Source organism: Solea senegalensis, linkage group LG9, assembly GCF_019176455.1.
Source record: "Solea senegalensis isolate Sse05_10M linkage group LG9, IFAPA_SoseM_1, whole genome shotgun sequence".
Lineage (NCBI taxonomy): Eukaryota > Metazoa > Chordata > Actinopteri > Pleuronectiformes > Soleidae > Solea > Solea senegalensis.
In genome coordinates, this window is record NC_058029.1 from 21,961,648 (window position 1) to 21,982,038 (window position 20,391).

Here is a 20,391-nt window from a genome sequence, read left to right on the forward strand (position 1 = left end):
GAAAATAAACATTTTGTTATTTAGCTTTTTTATTTGTTTAGTTGTTTATCGTTTGATACAGCCAGTGGAGAAAAGGGGTGGGGCTAAATATTGTTTTTAAACATATACACATTCACACATAATACACAGGAACTTATTAAAAAAAAAGTTATATGAAAAGACAAGGCATCAGCAAGTAATACAATAGGACAAAACACAACAAAGTTAAATGCAACTGTAAAGGCATCATCATATGTTTAAATACCACATGGTGATGACAAAGGCAGGGCCTCCACAAAGGTGGAGCAGTTGGTGCAAACAAAAGACATAATAATACTAGAGGAGATGCTGCCACTGCCTACACAGTTAACATGCAATGCTGAATCACTGCTGTAATGTCTCGTAAAGTCTTTCTGGTGTTACACCGCACCAGGCTCAACGCAAGCACGAGTAACAACTATTTTCTCACACAGGAAGAGGAACTGAAAATCAGGCTAAAATCAAAAGGAAGAATGAAAACAAGAGGAAGTGGAGGCACATCCCCAAAATAGACATGGAAACATATTATTTTAGGCCTTTATCTATGAAATTCAGTACAGTAACAGGAGAATAAAGTGATATATAACTGTCATGATCAGACTGAAGTAGAAAAGCTGAATAATGGACAGAATAGTGGTATTTACTGAATCAACAGGAAAGATAAAGACCAAAAAAATACAGGGCTCAAAGGCATACATGACATGTCAAAATATCACATAGGTATGATTTAGTGCTCTTAATCGTTCTAACAGCTCTGAAATATTTGGTCACTGTGTTTAACATCTGCTACCTAAAGCTCAAAGCTACCACTTCTACTGATGAATATCCTGCTGTAACAACAGCACATTTGAGTACTGATTCACGTGAAGTCATAATACATAGTAGAAAAAAGAAAATCCTTAAATTATATGAACTAAAGCAAAAGGAGGACACAAAAACTATAGTATCATGTTTCCAGATGGTGCTTACCTAAAGATTTTATCATGTGCAGGGGCTTTAGAGTCAAAGTGACTCTGAAGAAATATTTTATTTCACTATGAAATTGTGCAACAATCACATATTAGGTCCTACTGTCAGCCATACAGCTGATATTTTAACTAGTGGGATGGGATCTGTGCGTGGCAAATCTGCGTCATACTGTTTGTTCACATGTTTGTGCATCTAAAAAGCATGCATTTAAAATACTTAACACTGTTCTATCAGCATTTAACATTATTATTATTATCATCATCACCTTTTTTTAAAAGCTGATTTTTCTTTTGTTCTCTTTTCTAAAGAATGCAAGAGGTCGTAATTCAACGCATGCCCATAAATGCTCAGATTCACATCACAAAGACTAAGAACGACATTGACTGTTTTGATCTTTTTGCATTCAACATTTAGCCCTAGATGACTTTACAAAGCTATCAGAGCAGATCAGCTGATATAAAGCACTTTCTAGGGAAGCATCATTAACCATGCTTGCAGGCGCAGCAATTGCCAAAAAGTTAAAGTTATGCTCTATCAACAGAGCCAGAGTGGTAAAACTGTGGAATGGTCAGTGGGAGGTTCTCACTACTCCTCACCTTACGGCAACAATCTGTTTCAGCAACGTCAGTATCGTTAAATTGTTCACAGGGAAACAGAGAAGCCACTGAAAGAGTTAAGATGGAAGTATCTCAGTACATGGTGCTATACTACCAATGTAGAGGCGAGAAACAAAGAAAGGCAGCTTTATATTCAGACTTTTTTGAACTGTTTTTGTGCAAGTTATGCTGGAAATTTAAGAGTAAACATAAGATTGGCACAAAAATAAACGCTCGAGCTCACAAAGATTGGCTAAATGTGAGATTAGAGAGTGGAGAGATTAGGAATAAACGATGATGGGAGATTTTTTTTTTTTCCAATGCAGTACATTACTTCTGCACTGAAGTGAACAAAGTCGAGGGGAACACTACACTGTATCTGCATGCAAACATTTTCACTCAGCACATTCACATTCACACCTGCAAATACATACTGAACAAAGCCCTGTTGCAAAGGCAAAAACGGTAGCCGAGTGAATCCTGTGCTTTTGGATTTGGTTCATTGTGAAACACAATCACTGTGCAGCCTGCTTGGCACGCTGAGTGTGACATTTCATACACAGGATTTTACCATCCAGCGGAAAGCAGCCATTATCATCCGCTTCTATGGAGAGGGGGCGAGCACAATCCTGCGAGGAACAAAACAAGAATATTCATCAACCGTTTGTTAAATACACTATATTACTTTATATATTTTAATATGACAAAAGTCTTACCTCGCAACGGTAACACTTGAGGTGGAAGTTCTTGTCAAGAGCCACCACTCTGACTGTTTCCTCGCTGCCTGGAGCTGGAATAATGGGCTCATTACAGCTCACACACAGAGGAGAGAAACGCCTGGAACAGAGAGGTGGAAAAGAGGCTGTCAGTCAAACCGCCTCAGTCACATTCTTATACAGTCCCACTCAGAGTCACAGAACATCTTATGCAACATTTTCAAATGAGACAAAATAAAATGTGTTACTTCTGTGCTTGATGGTTCTGAGGATTAATCAACCCTGTTAAATCCCATCAGTTCATTCAGTATCAGCAGGAGGTGGAAAAGTACAGCTACTTCCATATGACAAACTTTTCATTTAAAAACATAATTTTCACACCTACACAAAAGCAAGTGTTTCGTTCACAGCTGATAGATGTGGCCAGTAAGAACCAATCAGGAAGTGAATGTACAGTAATTAACTGAAACTGTCAACATTTCCAAAGTTCTTAGTTTCTGCTCATCCACACTGATATGGCAGCCCTGGCGTTTTGAAAGTAAAATGGCTACAGCGGTGTTTCCTGGCTATGAATGCCAGGGGAATGTTAGGAGCAGGCACAATCTAAGGGTGTTCTTACAAACATGGAGCAGTGTAGGGATGTAGCCAAATTTCAGTTGCTGTTGCTGCCCTTTTCCTTCACAACATCCAGTCTTCTCTTGGTTAAAGGAAGGAAATTGAAAAAAAAAAACAGCCTGTAAGGCCAACCAACTGTTTTTTACACTGATACACTGTGAAAATGATGAAAATACACTCTTGGCAAACCAATTATTTCTCCTAAGAAATGAATGAATATATAAGAGTTTATTAGCTTAATGACTCATTTAATGAAAAGCAAGTAGCCACCTGTGGTAATCCTGGACACAGTAGGGGTTGTTGTTGTCATCTGTGATGAAGGGCGCCCCCTCAAGTACACAGGAGCAGGTGCTGCAGCGGAAACAGTGGGCGTGGAAACTCTGGCCCACTGCCTTCAGCACACGGTCTGTGATCCTCTCTCCACATCTGGAACACACCGCCAGGGAACTCTGAGGCAGAGAAGAAGGACAATAAGACGAGACAATGAAAGACTATAAACCTGAAGCAACCAGGGAAACAGAAAAGTCAACATGTCAACACATTCCATACACTGTGATTATGCACCAAACACTTTATTATTGGTGTTTCCTCAGCAGATAGTCTGTGTCATGTACTTTCAGCATATTTCTGTATGTGGTCGTGTGACATCGTCCTCACCGTGTAGCAGTCCTCACACTGAGGAGCGCCATCCCTGTCATAGAACTGCATGCCCTGCAGGGGGCGATGACAACTCATGCAACAGAAGCAGTTGGAGTGGAAGAGTTTATCCATGGCTCTCACTGCTGGTTGACTTCGGGATAGAGCTTCGCCACATTTCCCACAAACCTCTGAAATGTTGAGAGAGGAATGCAGATAAGTTAAGAGTCTCAAAATATAATTCATTTTAATCAAATTGTAGAAAAGAAGGTAAGAGCCAAGACAGCAAAGAATAAATAAAAGTCCACCATTTAAACTGTAGAATATAAAGGATGAATCATAAATATATTTTAATAACCATTAATGGTTTGCATTTTGCAACCAGTCAGCAAAATAAATGCTTTCTCTCTTTTGTGTGTTTGTGTGTGTGGGGGGGAATAAATAAAACAGTTGCTGGACATACTTTATGAATCTATTTGTTTCTGATCTCACCAAGAATATTACAGGCACCCAGTTAACCTCCTATCTTTTGGTTTGTTGTACTGCTAAAGCTACTGTACTCACTGACTGTAATTAGAACAACAACCTGGTTTCCATTAAAATGTTTTGCAAATTTTAAACAAACGTTCAGTTATGCACGTTTCCATCCACTGCTGTTTCAGCAATTATCAGGAGACAGCCCACAGAGATGAGCAGTAGCTGGTGTGCTGGTTTCAAAAGGACAACAAGCTGCAATATCAATGAACTGAAGTCATGAACTGCAATGAACTGTGATAAACTGTGATAGAATAGAACATTTTATTTTTGCACTAAAACAAGGAATTGTGTGGTTTTCTTGTCAGTGACCGAATATCTAGAAATCATCATTTAATTACTGAATCTGTTTTCATTGAATCTGTTTTCATTGCACTTATACTTCCGTCAAGTGTAAAAAACCTGAATGTGGTACTTCATGAATGTGCATAATATTGTTGACCATGAATGGCTGTACCTGAAGGAGCGGAGGTGATGACTGATGGATGTTTATCCATGTCTTTAATGAAATCCTGAGTCATTCTCTCGAGTTCCTCCACTTCCCTCATATTTAGAGGAACGCCTCCACCTGGGATAGGAACTGGGGCAGGAGGTGAGGGCTGACACGCAAACACACACATAGCCATTAGTGCATACCTATACATTATTTACATTGTGTCATCCAGCATAAATAAACAATCTGAAAACACTGTTAGTGCTCAACTGTTGGTTTATTTCTTGGTACTTCGTGGACCTTCCTGTCCTTTTATGTAACACAAATAAAGTCGCTGTCATAAAGTAGGAACATACCATTGATGATGGGGGAGTTTTCATTGGTTGGTTAAATGAAGAGGGTGGAGATACCAACGTCTTGGGTTGAGGAGGCGGCACAGCCACAGGAGGGTTTTGGTTCAGGTTCACTTGAGTGGAAAAGGGGGAACTCTTTACGTGATTAGAGGCTGGAGCAGCTACCATGCTGTTTGGTGGAGTCGGAGGTGCGGGGGGTGCTGCGGGTGGTGGAGGGAAAGAGCTGGAGGCAAAGGGGGGAGAAGGTTTCGGTGCTACACTGACTGGAGCAGGGGTCTGGTTCAGATTCTGGTTCAGTTTTTGTGCCAGAGCAGCCGCTGAAGTTGTCCTCCCTCCAAAACCAGACTTAGGTGCCACTGCTGGGGCCTTCGGAAATGGTTGAGCAGCAGAGTTTGGTGCAGAGTTGTGATTGGCTTGACGGTTAGTTCTGGCTCTTAGTTCTTCGGCCCAAGGTGCTGGGGGTGGGCGGTCTCCCATCTCAGGTGGTGGGAGGAAGGAGAGTGCTGGTTTAGGAGCAGTGGGAGGAGGACCTGAAGGCTTGGGTGCTGGTGCTGGTGCTGAAGAATACTGGCTTGGTAACTGAGGATAGAACACAAACACAAGTTAATGAGATTTTCACATATTGATTTACTGTGAAACAAATCCCAGAGAAAAGTTGTTCCTAGTTTTGAATTTATTCAGGAAAAAATAAAATGTTATCATTACCATAAAGTTCACATCTAGTGTAAAAGACCACACGGAAATGCTTTAAGCAGATACTTTTATCATATTGAATGAGGTACTTTGATTAAGAGTAAACACTGGAAGCACCGTGCAGTTTGAGCTTATCAGAAGTGCTTCATCTTTTTGACATTTATTTTGCAGTTTTGAGCCAAACATTATTCTGCCTGATCCAGTACCTCCCGGTTGGATAAAAACACTCTCCATTTATGGCCCTTTCACTGGGCCTCTGGCAGCACACTATGTTTTCATCACACTCTCATGATCTCCACTCAGTTCTGTGTGCATTTCTTTCTCGCTCTCCCCCCTCAGTGTGGATCACCAGCTACCTCACATCTTGTTTTTTTTCAGTCTGTGTGCTGCGTGAGCAGTTCACTTATCATTGAGCTTTCAACCGAGCAGATGAGGAAAGACTCATAAAACCAGCCTGGCATCTCTCCAAACCACTTCCACTGACCTACCTAGTGTTAATTTGTTCTGCTTCTGCCTGACTCTCCTGTTTGTGCAGTGAGTCTCCTCTTAGTTAAAGTCTGCTGTCTTTCCTCACACCATCGTCATCTGCTCTTTGGCTCTTTACAGAATGTAGTTCCATCAACTGGTGTCATAAAACGTTTGTTTCAGTGAGCGTGTTCCCCTGTTCCTACATTGCTACCTTTGGGTTAAAGGGTCCTCTGGTCTCCATCTCAGACAGTAAGTCAGTCAGAGAGTCCAGCTGCTGATCAAAGCTAGTCTGCTTCTCCATCTGTCTCTGGTAGAGGACAACAGAAAGAAGAAAAAGTCACAAAAAAATTAATGTCTTATTGTTTACACAGTTACTTGCCGTTACTGAGGCGGGACACCAGGAACCCAAGAATGAATGACAAACAAACAAAATGAATGATTTGATAAATGAGGATGAATAAATGAATAGCATTTGAATTAGATTTTCCTGGTTGGATGAGAGGAGTATTGAATATTGAATTATTTAATTTTCAATTAATTAAAGTTTTTCTGAGAGGCATTTAGAAACAGCTTGCTTACTTAAGGTTAAGGGTTACAGTCCTGTCAAACCAATGAATTTTGTACTGTTCTGAACACTCGATAATTCAATCAATTCTGTTCACTGACGCATTTGTAGCTGATGAACCAACTGCAATTAACTCCTACGCTTGACATGAATACAATAAGCCATTCATTGCATGTCTAAAAACTGATGTCAGTGACATAAATGTGCAATAATCCTGTAAGAAGCAATTTACCCTAGACTAATTCTAATATAATTTGCAGGAAAATCTCAAAAGGACACAAGACACGCAGTGTCTTAACACATTCTAAAGTACCTACTGTACCTATACCTACTGTAAATGTAGCGCAAGCAAGAAATATGCAGACAGCCCAAGCAACTTCAGATACCATCATGACTTACCTGTGGATTCACAGCAGCACTGGGAAGACTGGTACCTGATGCAGGGAGAGGTGGAGGGGGTGGGGGAGGAGGGGGAGAAGGACAGGTGGGTGGACAGGCACTCTCCTCAGGGGGAGCTGGGAGGGGCAGGTCATCTGCCACTGGGGGTGGAGCAGGAAATGCGGGAGGGGGGGCATCAGTGGCAGAGGGTGAGGTATGACATTCAGGAGGAGGTGCTGGCAAATCATCGTCCAGTGGAGGAGGTGGAGGAGGGGGCGGGAAGTCTGACAAAAATGAGGAGGGTCGATTGGTTAAAAGTTGTGATAAAAGAAAAGTCTTTAATTACCCCAGTCTACTTTTACTGTCAATCATGTCAGACATCCTCAATGCTTTGAAAAAAATAATGAGCTCATAACAAAAAAAAGAACATGAATATAAAAGGATAAGTAAACAAAAAGACTGTCTGTTCAGATTTTGGTCAGTTTTAAACGTACTAAATAATCTCAGTGTGTTCCTCTGATGGCTTCTTTCCTGAAGTGAAAATATGAGTCAGAGTTGGATAAGAATGTCCTGATATACAATATGTTTCCCTGTCAAATTTCTGTGATGTGTTTTACGCTTTTACACGTGTGTCTTACAAAAACATCAGCTATCCTCTTAATCCACATATTTATGAACTATTTGAAATTTACAGCAACATACAACTGTTGTGTTTTTCTTTTAAATCTCATCTGTGATCCTCTGCATAAGCTGCATTTACACCAAGAGGTACAGTGTAGTTCAGCTCGCTATGTAGCGCTTGCAGGCTGATTTTTCATTATAAAAGAAAGACACCTGGTCTTGAATCCTCTCTCTGTCGTAAAGCAGGATATATTTAATAATGGCAGGTTTTGTGTTTTACCCCCCATTTCATTCAGTCAAGGAGGTGATGATTCTCTGTCAGCCAAAATGCCAGGTAAGGCGACAGATTTGTGCCAAAAAAGTGGGACAGATGTGTTATTTTGGTATCACCCAACTTCTGACAATCAAATTGCAAAGAATTGCTAACTGTGCCAAACTGTAACAACACCATCCCTAAGCATTAGGTAGACTTGAGAGCACTTACAATCACATAGCGATGGGGGTGGTGGAGGCAGATCTCCCACCCGACCAATCACACCGGTGCCAACTGGTACCGGTGATGGAGCTGATGGAGGTGTCTGGCTTTTGGGCCGTGGCGGTGCTACAGAGGCAAACTTCTTCGGCTGGTTGTAGAATGATGGGGCGGTGACTGTGAAGTTGAGAGAGGAGGTCACCAAAAACGGCTTGCTGCTGTTGGAGTCCTCCATTTTATTATGTTTTTATCTGTGGACAAACACAAGAAACATGATGGATAACAGTAAGATGCTGTGCTACACAGGACAGCATCATTTCTTATTGTGGAGGCTGTTTCACAACAAGGACATGGAACAGGCCACAATAAAGTTCAAACAACTGCAGAGTCTCGCTCTTACACGAAACCAACATAAATCAGCGGACTGTCAGCGCATGCATGTTGGGTCTTTTGCAGGTGAATTAGTGGTGACAGCTCCTCAACTAAACATATGGCCTGTCACAATTCAGACTACATTTTGTGCAGTGTTGATGAAAAGCAGTCCTCCAAAGCACTGCAAAACATTAACAAAGAAGCAATTCCTTTTTGTAAAATGTAATACAAATTGTGGATGGTAATGAGGCGGCTGCAGAGACAACTACACTAATAAAGCTTTCCTTTCACTCTGTTTAGTTTGGCAGGAGCTTCCTTATTGCTTGCAGAAATAATTAATATGTGCATATTGTTTGGAATTTCCTATTCATACAAGACATGAACTATTTTTACATTAACTGGCAAAACAGTAGACTGTGCAGACTGGTACCTATTGTTTACTTGATAACTCTTGCTTCCAGCTGATTTGACTCCTTGTGTTTAGCCAAAACAATTAAAAATGAGGCGTGACTGAGAGAAGTAGTAGTAAAAAAAACAAATGCTGCACATTTTATAAATCAGTGTTATTGAATCCACTTACAACACACACAAAACACATTGCCAAAGGATCTACAGTGAACAGAGAGTGTGAACATATCCTCTGGCCATGTTTTTGTACAGAGCCAATACAGGGGGACATTGTGACACACCTCGACACCAAAGCTAATTTACAATATTAAACACACATCTGTTTAAAGTGACTTACACAGCTGTAGTACAGTTGTAAGACAGACACTAGTTTGAAGTAGGATATAGCAACTGGCATAACATTTTCATGTGAGGTGCGTCAGAAAGTGAGTTCACTCAAATATTTACCTCACACTCTTGTGGTTCCAAAAAAACTTTAGTGTCTCTATCAGGATTTCTCACTAAGTCTGAACATATTTCCCTGAAGGCCACGAGACCTTTAAACATAACCTTTAGTCCTACTCTTGTATCACACTGAAACACACATGTATGCACGAACACATCGATACTCACACTCTGCTGATGTTTTTTAATATATTCAGTATATAAAATATTCATTGAGGCTACACTGAAATTGTTGTGTATGCCTTATTATAATGATAATATCATCGTATATAAGTATAATAAGTACACAACCCACTGCATAAAGTTTTTTCCATAAACGGGAAAATAGAAACATTGTCACCCAAAAAAAAATACAGTACTAGAGCTTTATTGTAGAGCTAAAGTTGTGGTATTTCTGCCAATTTCAACTTTTTAAATTCATGTATGTCCAGCTGTACCCCTCCCAAAAGCAAAGGAAAGTTATTTATATGTAATTGAGTTAGTTCTTGGAGAACATCCTTTTTATAATAAGATCAAGTCTGACATGGACTAGAAAATTATCAACTAGATGAGAGACTTAACAGTAAAAACCAAACAAACAAACCAGGACAAGCCTGAGTGTTTCATCCTCATTCCTCGTTGTTGGGACACATAGGTAGATGTCAAGTTCTGACAAGATAGAAAACCCTCACAGCCCCTGAAAACATCTCTCAAGAAGCTCATGAGAGAACTCGCTCCTCTGATAAGGAAGCTCTGCTTCTGCTTTTTTGGATCAGCTTCCTCCAGTGAATGTTTTTTTTTGTATGTTAAATTATTTTATCCATATATGGCCAGGCCAAGGCTATGACAGAGGTGTCAGTTGTTGCTTTATGTCATACGGCATCCCATTATGAATCACTGATGATTACACAACACCTTTAGTCCACATGGACATGGTTTTTCAACGTCACCAGACAAGGTTTTCCTTGACAAATCCAGATGAGACATTTGACAAAAACGGTGTCAATGATTAAGCACAGCAATCAAAAATAGTATTACCACCACAAGACATAACTTAATTAAATAATGTGTCTGGAAGATAGTGAAGCTCTAGCCAGTGGAGGCAAAGTGTTTTTTTGCGAGAATATTTTGTCAGCCTGATTATATTCAGCAACGTAAAGATAAATCAAACACTTACCAAGAGGTACTTGGTAAAAAAAAAAAAACACCTATAAAATTCAGTTGCTTTTTAAGTAAGAAAATAGCTGGCTACACACTTAAAAGAGACTTCTTCATGTTGTGTAGACTCTTAATATGAACACAGATTGTCTGGTCAAGAAGATAAAGCTCTTGGCTTTAAATGAGTTTTGAGCATTTGAATATCAACAGAGTACTCAAACCTAACACCTGGAATTACAATGGCTTTCTATAATAGGTACTTGACAACAGCGTGTGATTTAGCCTTTTCATTACTATACTTAAGCTACCATGTTTTAATAGCCAAGACCCTCTCAATTATTCAACAGTCATAATAACTTGCAGTCAGGTTCCATCTGTTCCCTGATATGGTCCAAAGGGATTTAATATGGTGAGATCAGCTACACACTCAGCCCCAACAGTCCTACTTCAAATCTATCTTGAAACCTGATGCTTGCACTGAGAGGGACCCTCAGCTAAGGAACATATTTGGCACTACAACTGAATGACATCACCTTTTTTGTTTTCAGTTACACTACAATCAACCCCCTTCACTTCATTCTCTAACTCTGATAATTCCATGTACAGACTAAAACTATATTTCACCAGTTTTCTTGTACATTCCTTATTTACTCAGTGGTGTCACCCCAAATGCTTGATCTGGATAACATCAGTAGAGGCTGCATTTGATTATTTCTATTTTACAGCTGTGATGAAGGAAGCCTTGTGTAGGCCTCAGTATATGTCACATACTGTAATGTAGCGTTTGAACTTTGTATAAACTCCATATGGTTTTTTTACAGGCTACAAAATTGGTCCTCAGCTCTGGTTTGGGTAACCCTGCCCATTTGGTTTTCATTCCATCTTATCAGGGACTGACTTACACATGGGATGGAGGGAGAAGGTAATAAGCCTAACTGCCTTGTAGCATATAAAAACCAGCAGGACTATGGCACTCAGTGACGTAGTCGAAAAATCATTGCCCTAGAAAACTGTCTGACACTTCTCCATGAAAGGAAAACAGGGAGTTATTTGTTGAGACTCAGCATTTGAGGTCCTGCACTTTCTATTGTCCTAATCTCATTCTTGATAAGATTCACATAGAGGCACAGACTATGAGCTAGAGTAGCTGTGAGGTGGAGTTTATTACACCTTTTACTGTTTCACTGAGTAGAAGTTCATTGCCTTGTGGTCATAGAAGAACTACATTCTAGTTTACATAGAGCAAATACTTTTCAAAGGGTAATATGTGGAAATGTCATAGGATGATGTCCAAGTGAACCCTCTTCCTTTTTCCCCCAAAATGTGTGTGTTCACACAGTGGAAAGTTTCAATACAGCATTTTAACCACAATGTGCCATGATGCTATAATTAAACATTTGGGGATATCCCTTTGTAAAAACAACTCTGGTAAACATCCTTAATGGGCTTACCATTGTTAATGATCAATGCTTGAAGTAATGATAAAAAGAAAACAATAGGAAAAAAACAGACATATTTTCCATATTTATAAAGCAGGTTCCTTATCTATTAACCTAACAAGAACCTGAAAATCAGAAAGCACTTCCCATAATTCCTTCTGTATCTGGTCAGTCATTATCACATCAGTGGCTGGTGTGTTGTTTACGAAACTCTCTATTGTTCTGATGTAAATAGCACACAGTTTCTGGGAAAGCGTGTCTGGGCTGGGGGTCACTAATGTGGGGACAGACGACCCTTTTGAGACCATTCTTACAGGTCACTGGCAATGCAATCAGAACCAGTGTGGTGCTTTCTGAAGTACAGCAGTTGGTGAATGATTGAAATGGCATCATTTTGAAAATGGTGACAACATAAGCCGATGGGCTTAGTTGTGTCTGCTTGAACTGACATGCGGTGAAATGATGTAGCACAATGAACCGTCACAAGACAGTGGGAGTCAAAATCAAAGAGGAAGACAAGACATGCAGTGATTTGAGGCAAAGGAATGCCCTAAAATAGCGTGCATGACCTGAGTTTTGTTGGCTACGATTAAAAGGAGAAATTCTCGTCACCCCAGTGAGTGATGAGCAGCATGTATCCAGTCATAGATCATCTTTATTCACAGATTTTTGTTTTGCCTCACTAATTTACTGAGGCATCAGTTACTATAATCCCAGGCTCTTCAAACAGACGCACTACACAAACCTCAGAATATAGCTGTCTCACTATAAATTATTCTTGAACATAGCTTACTGTGGCTGCAGATTGATGCTTCCGTCCTATCTTGCAGATGAAAAGAGAAATCAGAGAGGCACGGCAACAGCTGTGTGGCTCAGACTGATAATCACTGGATTTTCACATTCTACAGTTTGACTACAGTAATTCTATGCTAAAATAGCCCTATTTAACATGTAATCTCCCGACATCCATCTTATTATCCAGTTTTTGGCTCTCATCCTGGTTTTGATCACTTTCTGGGTATAGACTTTTCGTGGAACATAAGTGACCTGGTTATCGACATGTCATTCCAGTTTCTGGACTTCCGAATGTTGTTGTTTCTTCTGTCTGAACAAAATGTACTCAGAGACCTGAATAGGATATTAATATTAGAGTTGCAGCTTAAAGTCAAAATGATAAAATGTGGTATTTTTCTATTTATCAACCAATGTGTTTGTCTTTAAAAAAAAATAAAACAGAAATGTCATCCCAAGCTGACATTTGCAAATGTCTTGTTTATGGTTACCAAAACCCAAATTATTGATGTGCTGTACTGAACTGCACTACATGAGTGCTTCCCAAAAGTGTAGGCCCCAAAAAAGGATATAAAAATTATTTGAAGCATATATTTTTCCTCTCAGTTCTGCTTCAGTTTATTTGAGCATTGAGCTACATTCTTACTAATGTACAAATCTGGGTGTGGACCTTGAAAGCTCGTTTTCTTATTCTTTGGTGTTTTACTGCAGTTGGCAACTTGGCATCAGTAATGTTGCATTACGGTCTCCTCTCCCACAAATCGTTCTTGCCGTAGAAGTTTTGAAAAACATGTAAAGGCCTAAAACACCTAATGTCTGGGAAGCTCTGCATCACATATTGTTATTGTAAATGCATTGTAAGTACATCTATTTTCACGAAGTGTTTTTGTCTCAAATGAGCCTCAATTGACAAGATAATCATGAAGAGATTATCATTAATCGGACTGCTTGCAAACAAAAATCGTTTTACTGTCCATTGTACGCCTCTAACCTGTGTGCAATGACGTCACTTAGTCACCGCCCAGTTAAATACCGGTCCACCCTCCTTAGCACACCATTGATTAGATAGCCGACTGTTAGCTAGCGCTTTGACAGCTGACAGCAATGGGTAAATGGTCAAGCTAAACACTCAGCAGAAATTAATTAACCCTTTTCACAATATATTAAATGTGGAACTGTAAAACATTAAATTAAACCTTTTAGCTATAGCTGCCCATTAACAAGCGAACGCTGCTGAATGAAGTCACTTTATTGTTTATACTAGTATCAACGTTAGCATGGTTTAGCTCCATTTGACTTAGCGCCACGGCTTCAACACAAGTTAGCCTCTACCGACAGAAATGTACTCACCTACAGGTGTAGGTGAGGTTACCTCCGGGGCTTATCATCAATCACAGCAGGCAGCTTCTACGTTAGCTTCAAATCGAAGCACTCACACTCTCGTCTACCAATTTCCTGAGCTCCCAGCTCAGCAGCAGCTAGAGTGTATAGCAAAAACGTTCCTAACACCGCCCCATTTGTACTTACCTCATACGGCCTCTCTGAACCCCGCTGTCATCAAGAGTAATGACTGAGAACCGCTGCACATAAAAGCTTACAGCTGCATGGCTGCCTAGCAAAGCTCCAGCTTCAACTTTTTTGTTAGCTTGACTTCCTCTTGAAGCTTCCGCGTTGCTCACTCCGTATAATCGGTACACATCAGCTGCTGGTGGAGCAACCTTCCAGTACTTCAAGCAACATTTATTTACATTTGCCAAACAAATACAAAGCCGACAGAGGAACAGCGCCCACTGAGTGTGACCGACCCAACTAAAAACCACCCTTTTTCTGTCTTTTTAATGTCAAATTAAATATTACACACACGCGTCATTCCCTGAGATGTTAACCACAGACTTAGCTGACTGATGAGGAAATCTGTTTTGTCATCATAACATGCATTAATAATAATAAAAAAGTATTAAATAACCTGTGCCAGTTTTCTCCAAAAAAGTAGGACAGAGCACTACTTCCTATTATTATCATCTTACAATTGTCATACAGATATAATCACTTACCTTGGTAATGCAGCTACCGTGTGGATATATCCCTTTTACTACTTCCCCCTCTTTCTTTTGTTCTCCTTTTTCTCTTCTAGGTGCAGCTGAGTGAAAAACTTCTGTCTGTAAAGGGAACTTCTCTTTCTCTCTTCTCTCCAGCTATTAGACTAGACCCTCCCCCTGTGCTTTTCAGTCTGGAAAAGGAATGACACCATCCTTCCAAACAAGTTCCTTCTTGTTTGACTTGAGCCCAGGACTTGTGTATTACTATGTAAACAGCACCTCTCTCTCTCTCTCTCTCTCTCTCTTTCTGTGTGTGTGTGTGTTCATAAACCCTTCACTCACTCAGACCCCTCCTCCTCCTGCTCTCTTTTCTCTCTGGATTCTTGCAGCATTCTTCATTCAGTGACATCAACCCTGTTGCCTCTCCTTGTAAGGTCAGACTGAGGGAATGAGGGAGCCATAGGGAGGGAGAGATAATGGGGCGAGAGGCTTGATTAGATACAGACAGTGAAGGCGGTCTGGGGTTTAAACACAGTGAGGTACAGTGGCTGAAGAAAGTATGTCCAAACTGAGCTGCATTGTGTTAAAGGTTGACAGTTACTGCTTGAACAACAAAAGACAGTTTTTTATGTGTTTCTCTCACTTGTCTTCAGTCGATTCAGTAAAGGCATTATTCTGTCTGCCACATTGCTGTTTGTTTTACACTAAACTACTATCTCTTTGTACAGGATTAGTTTGCTCCATTATAGAGAATACACATTGAATGCTTTCCAGACTACACTTCTGAACACCATGGGCAAATCATGAACAAGCTGTTGCAACTATCAGGATGTGATCGCCCTCAACCTGGTAATAAATGACACCTCCCATCCTGCACACCTGCAGGATCTATTACATAAGGTTATTTTATCTCTCTCTCACTCACACACACACACACACACACACACACTGGTAGAAATGTAAAATTACTGTCACTAGCCATTTTGTACATTATACTCACCACATTTTTAATTTTAAAGAAGCTAAAAAGGGCACATGGCATCATAAGGAGAAGAGGAAAGCAGAAATGCATCATAAGGACGTCAACTGCTGTAAAATGCCAGCAACAAACCTTTAAATTGATTAAGTCAGTTGTCACCTGTGTGATATCAATACCTTATTCTTTGTTTGGAACTTAAACGATCAGACAATCAAACATTTTATCAACAATTAATAGCTCATGTAATCTATAAGAAACTGTGACATTCTTGTTTGACATCTGATGAGAAAATCTTGATCAAATAAATGTTTGGAATTTTACAGAAAAGGAAAATCATTTCATTATTTAATTAATTCATCCCACTGCGACACCTATGGAAGACTAGAGTCTATATGATATGATTCACTTCAGTCTTGGTGAGTTTGTCACCCCCTGACAGATCACTGACTCTCAGGTTCAGATAGAGCAGAGTTACGTTTGATGAAGTAATGAAAGCATGTCCAAGGTCTTGGTTGAGTTATTATACATGCATACCTCTGCAGTCAGTGTTGTGTAATCTGCTGTTCCCTGACTCATGTTTGTGAACGACAGGGAGTGGTCATTGGGGTCTTTGATAGCCCATTGTCCCGCTAGAATGTTTCCAGGCTCCCCACTTCCACTGGGATGAAAAATGTGTCGTATTACCACTCAAAAATTTCCACACAAATTCTGGTGCTGCACTGGAGGTCAAAATCTCGACCCATTTAAACTGCCCATGACATGCATGATCCGTGAGCAGAGGTCTATGTTTGTTGGTCGCTCTTTGTTCTTGCTGATCCATGAGCTAATATTGTTTCCTGTTTGATGAGTGAGGGCAGTAAGAAGTGACATTATATGTAACATTCCTCTGCCCCTTTTCAGCAAGCTGCAGACAATGGATGGTACCTTACTGACTGAAGTTTGGAAAGTTTGAATCAGGCAAGGAGAAGGCAGCTCTAGGGTCCAGTCAGTCTGGAGGTAAGACAAAAAAACGACAAAAAAAAACACACAGGAGGCCAACAGAATCAGAGCCAGACAGCCTGGAATGCAGCCAAACCTTGAAACGAGCAGTTCCTCTCCCTCTTGAAAGTGTCATATCACCCCCACCCCCACCCCCCATGCTGGATTCTTTCACCACTCCACTATCCTTCCATTTCCCTGCATGCTTTTCATACATTACTCTTTTATTTCCCTCCCCATCTTTCTTTCCACTCCACCCTCTCCATCTCCTGCTGCCTGTGAGTCAGTACCTTTCGCTCTCTCTCTCTCTCTCTCTCTCTCTTTCTACCCGTCTCTCCCCCTTCTCTCTTTCCTTGCTAAAACCTAATACAATCTCTGCAAGAAATCCTGCAGTCATGAAGGTAAACTGAACAATACTCAGTTAAGTTTTTTGGAAGGTGTTTGGATTTTATGCAGCTTATGGGGTTTAAGACTAAGGTGATGTCTACATAAAGTGTGGCCTTCAATGGAGGTGCAAGACAGAAAACTGCACAATCCACTAAAATAGCTCAAAGCAAAAGTCTGTAATTGTTTTCTTAAACAGTTCTTATGTTATTTGTTGAAATAAATGCCATAATAGCCATCTGTAAATTAAGTTGCATGGAAATAGAAGGAAAAAAACACATTGTCAGTAGCCAATTACCAAGTGACAGGTATATCAGAGGACCAAACTGATTGGTTTAGTGTTTGGTGTTTACAGTGTTTACAGGTGAGTAATGGCACACTGTCTCCTCCTCTTGGCTTCAGACAGTGACGGTGTGTGTTTTAAGGGCAGATCTTTGACAAGAGACCCAACAGCAGCTACAGAGTGGATCACTGGCATCAGTGGCAGTGTAGCCTGCTATTGCAACCATTTCCTGACTACTACACCACCTTTGTTTCTTAGACAACTTTATTTTTTGATTGGTGTCAGAATGTGAGGAGGATCTTAACAAATAACATGAATAAAAATGCTTCAAAATCAAATCAGTGGCAAGCATGGAACCAAATGAAAGATTATGTCCTCGCATGTTGTCTTAGTGTTGTTTTGTTTTATTACATCACTTGTGTGTTGTTAAGTTATCGTTTGAATTTTACTTTTTTTGTCTTTATTGTTGTTATTCTGTTCACTTTTAATGGCAATGTATTGATTTTGTATTTTAATATTGTGTTTTACTTTTAGGTTGACTAGGAACATCTGTCCAGGGATTTCAGATGAAGAATAGTCCCTGGCTCACTGGTGCATTTACAGAAATGGTAATTAATGTACACTATCCCTGTTTACTAAATCAATAAAATAAATAAACTGAAATATATCTGACAGGCTAATATCAATATATCTGTTCTGGTATCTGATACATTGGCTTTTGAGGACGAGACTGCAGTACTTCAGTTCTGCCAGCAGATGTCAGACACATACGGTGTACTGTGCCTCACAAACCAGACTAAATTGTCTTTGTGGAAGAAGATTCCCCCAGAATATCAGACAGTAAGTAAATCTACATTAGCTCGAAATAAACAGGAGGGCACATTAAATGTGAACGCATAGGTACTGACTGAATCGCTGTTGAAGAGACTGACAGGATTATTGAGAAGCACATACACAAGAGAAACAGGCTTAACACAGAAGCATCACTGAGGATAAACAGTGAAGAACTGGTGTAGGTCTAGACAAGGAGGGTTGGGGTGAATGTAGGGTAATTGAGGAGAGAAAGAGAGAGGGAGAGAGAATTGTAAATAATAGAGGAGAGCTGGGAACTTCTAGTGCATAAGAACTGGAGTGCACAAACACAGACATCATATGTGCAGAGATCCACTAAAACAAAAAAATACAACACACCCAAAAAGATGTGAGCTGAACATTTATACCAGGGCATCAAATTACAGTATCGTACACATTATCTCCATCTCCCACTGGCCAAAACAAATCAGTATCATCACAAGAGATCACCTTATCAGAGACATCCTCCTTTCAAAACAACACTTATATCTCTCCACTGGCCCCACCCGCCATCTAAACCCTTTCCCTCAGAACAAACCACTCAGTATTTACTGTTTGCCCCTTTTTTATCAACTCCCCCTTCATCGATTTCTTCACCTTCCATCCACCCACACCCCCTTTCTTTTAACAGGCACATTAGTGCAGCTCTACTTGTTGGGACATACTACTTTACCACTTTCATTTAGGGTAGGCAGGCAAACCCTTAACCTTAACCATAACCACTAATGACTACCCCTAACCTTACCCTTAACTACATTTTTCATCTTAACCTAACCTTAACCTCAAATAAGGGCCTCAGAAATGAGGTTCTGCCTCATTAGGACCAGGCTTTGGTCCACATGAGGACTACTGGACAAGGTCAGAAAAGATTCTAATGAGGTAACGTGTGCGCACGCTCACACACACACACACACATGCGCATCATAACAGAGACCAGCAACAGTGGCCTTAACAGAGCAGGGAATAAATGAAATGTATGAATATTATAATTAGAAAATACAGATGAGTGTGACATCAGTGTGAATGACACAGTACTAAAGCTGCTATTCATTACCCTTGAGGTGCAATCTGACATAACAGCCAGGAGCTGACAGACGGATAGTGACAGATACATGAAAGTCACTGATTATAGGATTGAGGTGTGTGCAAACCCTCAAGATAACATTAATCAGGCGCTGTGTTGAATTTTAAATGCAGTGCAGCATCATCACACCAGATAAGAACACAACAGATGTGTTGACAGGAACATAATAGACGACATCTGTGTCATGTGTAGCAAAGCGGTTTCATGTCATGGAACATGCTTTGTTAGCATGGCTGGGACTGTGTCTGTGACTGTGTGTAAGGAAGGAACAGACAGAGACCATGAGAGGCAGTCAGCTCTGTGAACGGCTCATGTATCATGACTGAGATTAGTGTCAAGAAATTCTTCCCGCTTTGGTCGACCTTGTCTGCCATTGATGGTCTTTACCATAGATCATCATGTTGTCACAGATGAATATGAATCATGTTAGTGTGTGCGATAGGGCTATAAGTAACACCTATTTCCATTATTGGGTGATCTGAGGACTATACACTCACTTTACAGCACAAAACACCAGAAAACTGTGGAAAATACTGGGTGCTACTTTCTGGAACTATTTTGTTTGGGTGATCAGCAGTCTAAAACAAAATTATATTAGAGATTAGAGAAAGTTTAATCTCATTTGCCACCAAAACAGTACACACATACAACAGTATAAACTATGCAATCACATGGATAAATCAAAGCAAAAGCTTAAAAGTGTGCATTAAAGATAGTGTTGTCCACTGTTGTAAAAACAGGATAGTACAAAATGTTGGCCTCTGTTGAGCTGCCCTAGGCTCCTGATATAAATATAAAAGGCTTCATGAAAAATATGAAGATGATTCTACTAAAAATACTAAAACATTAAGTATTTATCTTCAGCTTCTGCCAAATGAAAATAGTTTCACCTGAATTTGAAAAATCTCAGTGCAGCTGTGACAAAAGACCTTTGTAAACAGAGCAAGTGTTTTTTTGTCATGAACACAGATGTTTCTCCTCAGTAAACAACACAAAAGAGAACACTAAGATTTCCTGATAAATGGCACTATAGAAGGTTCGTGCTAATGTCAACAAAACTTTTCTCACAGAAAGAAAAACAACAAGAAGAAATACTACCTCTGTGTTCTCTTCAATATGTCATATTTATTTTC

At 40.1% G+C, this 20,391-nt stretch overlaps 1 protein-coding gene across 3 annotated transcripts; it reads right to left on the reverse strand.

The window, feature by feature from the left end:
- Positions 1 to 11: 11 nt before the first annotated feature.
- Positions 12 to 14,991, reverse strand: zyx (zyxin). Of its 3 annotated transcripts, none has more exons than XM_044033686.1 (10): positions 14,714 to 14,991; positions 8,080 to 8,318; positions 6,996 to 7,258; positions 6,243 to 6,338; positions 4,874 to 5,449; positions 4,542 to 4,683; positions 3,572 to 3,741; positions 3,185 to 3,363; positions 2,300 to 2,420; positions 12 to 2,212 (listed from the first exon to the last, which is right to left on the reverse strand). In XM_044033686.1, exons 2-10 carry the CDS (start codon positions 8,300 to 8,302, stop codon positions 2,099 to 2,101), a joined length of 1,884 nt encoding a protein of 627 aa, XP_043889621.1. In that variant the 5' UTR covers positions 8,303 to 8,318; positions 14,714 to 14,991; the 3' UTR covers positions 12 to 2,098. The 3 variants fall into 3 exon arrangements, with proteins under 3 accessions (XP_043889621.1, XP_043889622.1, XP_043889623.1); XM_044033687.1 differs by lacking the exon at positions 14,714 to 14,991 and adding an exon at positions 14,187 to 14,705; XM_044033688.1 differs by lacking the exon at positions 14,714 to 14,991 and adding an exon at positions 14,010 to 14,148.
- Positions 14,992 to 20,391: the final 5,400 nt, after the last annotated feature.